The sequence below is a fragment of the Nicotiana sylvestris genome, chromosome 11 (assembly GCF_000393655.2).
Source record: "Nicotiana sylvestris chromosome 11, ASM39365v2, whole genome shotgun sequence".
NCBI lineage: Eukaryota > Viridiplantae > Streptophyta > Magnoliopsida > Solanales > Solanaceae > Nicotiana > Nicotiana sylvestris.
The window spans coordinates 142,540,056-142,542,206 of NC_091067.1; the positions used below are offsets into that span (position 1 = coordinate 142,540,056).

General features: G+C 45.5%; 1 protein-coding gene across 1 annotated transcript; it reads right to left on the reverse strand.

Annotated features, from left to right (window-relative positions):
• Nucleotides 1–580: 580 nt before the first annotated feature.
• LOC138881767 (uncharacterized) lies at nucleotides 581–1,177 on the reverse strand. The gene has a single exon (XM_070162027.1). The coding sequence runs from the start codon at nucleotides 1,175–1,177 to the stop codon at nucleotides 581–583; it is 597 nt and encodes a 198-aa protein (XP_070018128.1).
• Nucleotides 1,178–2,151: the final 974 nt, after the last annotated feature.

A 2,151-nucleotide genomic window follows, 5' to 3' on the forward strand; every position in this document is an offset into this window, starting at 1 on the left:
GCACGAAGTGATGATAATAACTATCCAACCCTAGAAAGCTCTGAATCTTTGTAGCTGAGGACAGTCTGGGCCAACTCTTAACCACCTCTATCTTCTTCAAATCCACTTGAATACCCTCACTGGACACCATGTTACCCAAGAATGCCACTAAACTAAGACAAAACTCACACTTGGAGAACTTGACATAAAGCTTCTCTTCCCTCAACTGCTGCAACACAATCCTCAAATGTTGGGCATGCTCCTCTTGGTTATAAGAGTACACCAAGATATCATCAATGAATACAATAACAAACGAGTCGAGATAAGGTTGAAATACACTGTTCATTAGATGCGTAAACACTTCTAGGACATTGGTCAGCCCAAAAGACATCACAAGGAACTCAAAATGATCATAACGAGTCCTGAATGTTGTCTTTACAATATCCGAGTCTCGAATCTTCAACTGGTGATACCCATACCTCAAATCAATCTTGGAGAACACCCTCGCTCCCTAAAGCCGGTCAAATAGATCATCAATACACGGCAAAGAATACTTGTTCTTAATTGTGACATTGTTTAACTACTTGTAATCAATGCACATTCACATAGTGCCATCCTTCTTCTTCACAAACAGAACCGGTGCACCCCAAGGTGACACACTAGGCCTAATAAACACCTTATCAAGGAGTTCCTGAAGCTGTTCCGTCAACTCCTTCAACTCATCTGGTGACATACGATACAGAGGAATAGAAATGAGATGAGTGCCCGACACCAAGTCAATATCCCTATCGGGCGGCATGCCCGGCATGTCTGTAGGAAACACATCCGAAAAATCTTGTACCACCGAAACAAAATCAATAGTAGGGGTATTAGCACCAACATCCTTCACAGAGGCCAAATAAGATAAACAACCCTTCCCAACCATCCAATAGGCCTTCAAGTATGAAATTACTCTACTAGAAACATAGTCTAGAGAAACTTGCCACTCAATATGTGGCAATTCCGGCATTGCCAACGTCACGGTCTTAGTGTGACAATCCAAAACAGCATGACATGGAGACAACCAGTCCATACCTAAGATCACGTTGAAATCAACCTTACTAAGTAACACGAGATCAAATCTAGTCTCCAATCCCCCAGTAGTCACTATACACGACCGATATACATGGTCCACAATAATAGCATCGCCCACCGGCATAGATACATAAATAGATGAAACTAGAGCCTCACGGGGCATATCCAGATAATGAGCAAAATACGATGATACATATGAATAAGTGGAACCAGAGTCAAATAATACAGACACATCCCTGTGGCATACAAAGACAATACATGTGATCACTGAGTCTGAAGCAATGACATTTGTTTTGGTAGGAAGAGCATAGAATCGGGTTGTCCACCACCTGATCTACCTCCCCCTCTAGGACGACCCCTAGCTGACTGAGCTCCACCCCGAGTTGGATGGGCGGGTGGTGAAGTAACTGTTGCTGAAGTCGTAAGTTGGCTTCTCTGCTAAGCTGGGCCTCCCAAAAGGTGGGGACGTTTCCTCCTGATATGACCAAACTCTCCACACTCGTAAAAACAATCCGGTGCTGGTGGTGGGGACTAAAGGGATCCCCAAGCACCAGGATAACTGGTAGAAGGACCTGGCATAGATGAGCCCTGAACCAATGGAGCACGAGACAAACTCTGAGCTGGAAGGGCACTGAGAGATGACTGGCCCTGATGAGAACTGTAAGAACCCTAGCCGGATGATGCACCACAATGAACTGGACGAGGCGTCTGAGTATGACTGTAAGGACGAGCCTTGCCGTGGTAGAATTGACCCCTAAAAGGAACACTACTGAAACCTCCCGATCCACGAGGCCTCTTGGCCTCCCTCTCACCCCTCTCCTAACTACAAACCAGCTCTATTTGTTGAGCGATGCCGATAACCTCATCGAAAGTAGCACCAAATACCCTCTCCCGAGTCATAAGCAACCGTAGCTGATAAGTGAGGCCATCAATGAACCTCCTGATCCTCTCCCTATCAGTGTTAACTAACCAAACTACATGACGGGACTACTCAGAAAACCTCATCTCGTACTGTATCACAGACATACCATCTTGACGAAGTTGCTCAAATTGTCTGCGCAGCTCCTCTCTGCGAGAGTGAGGCACGAACTTCTCCAA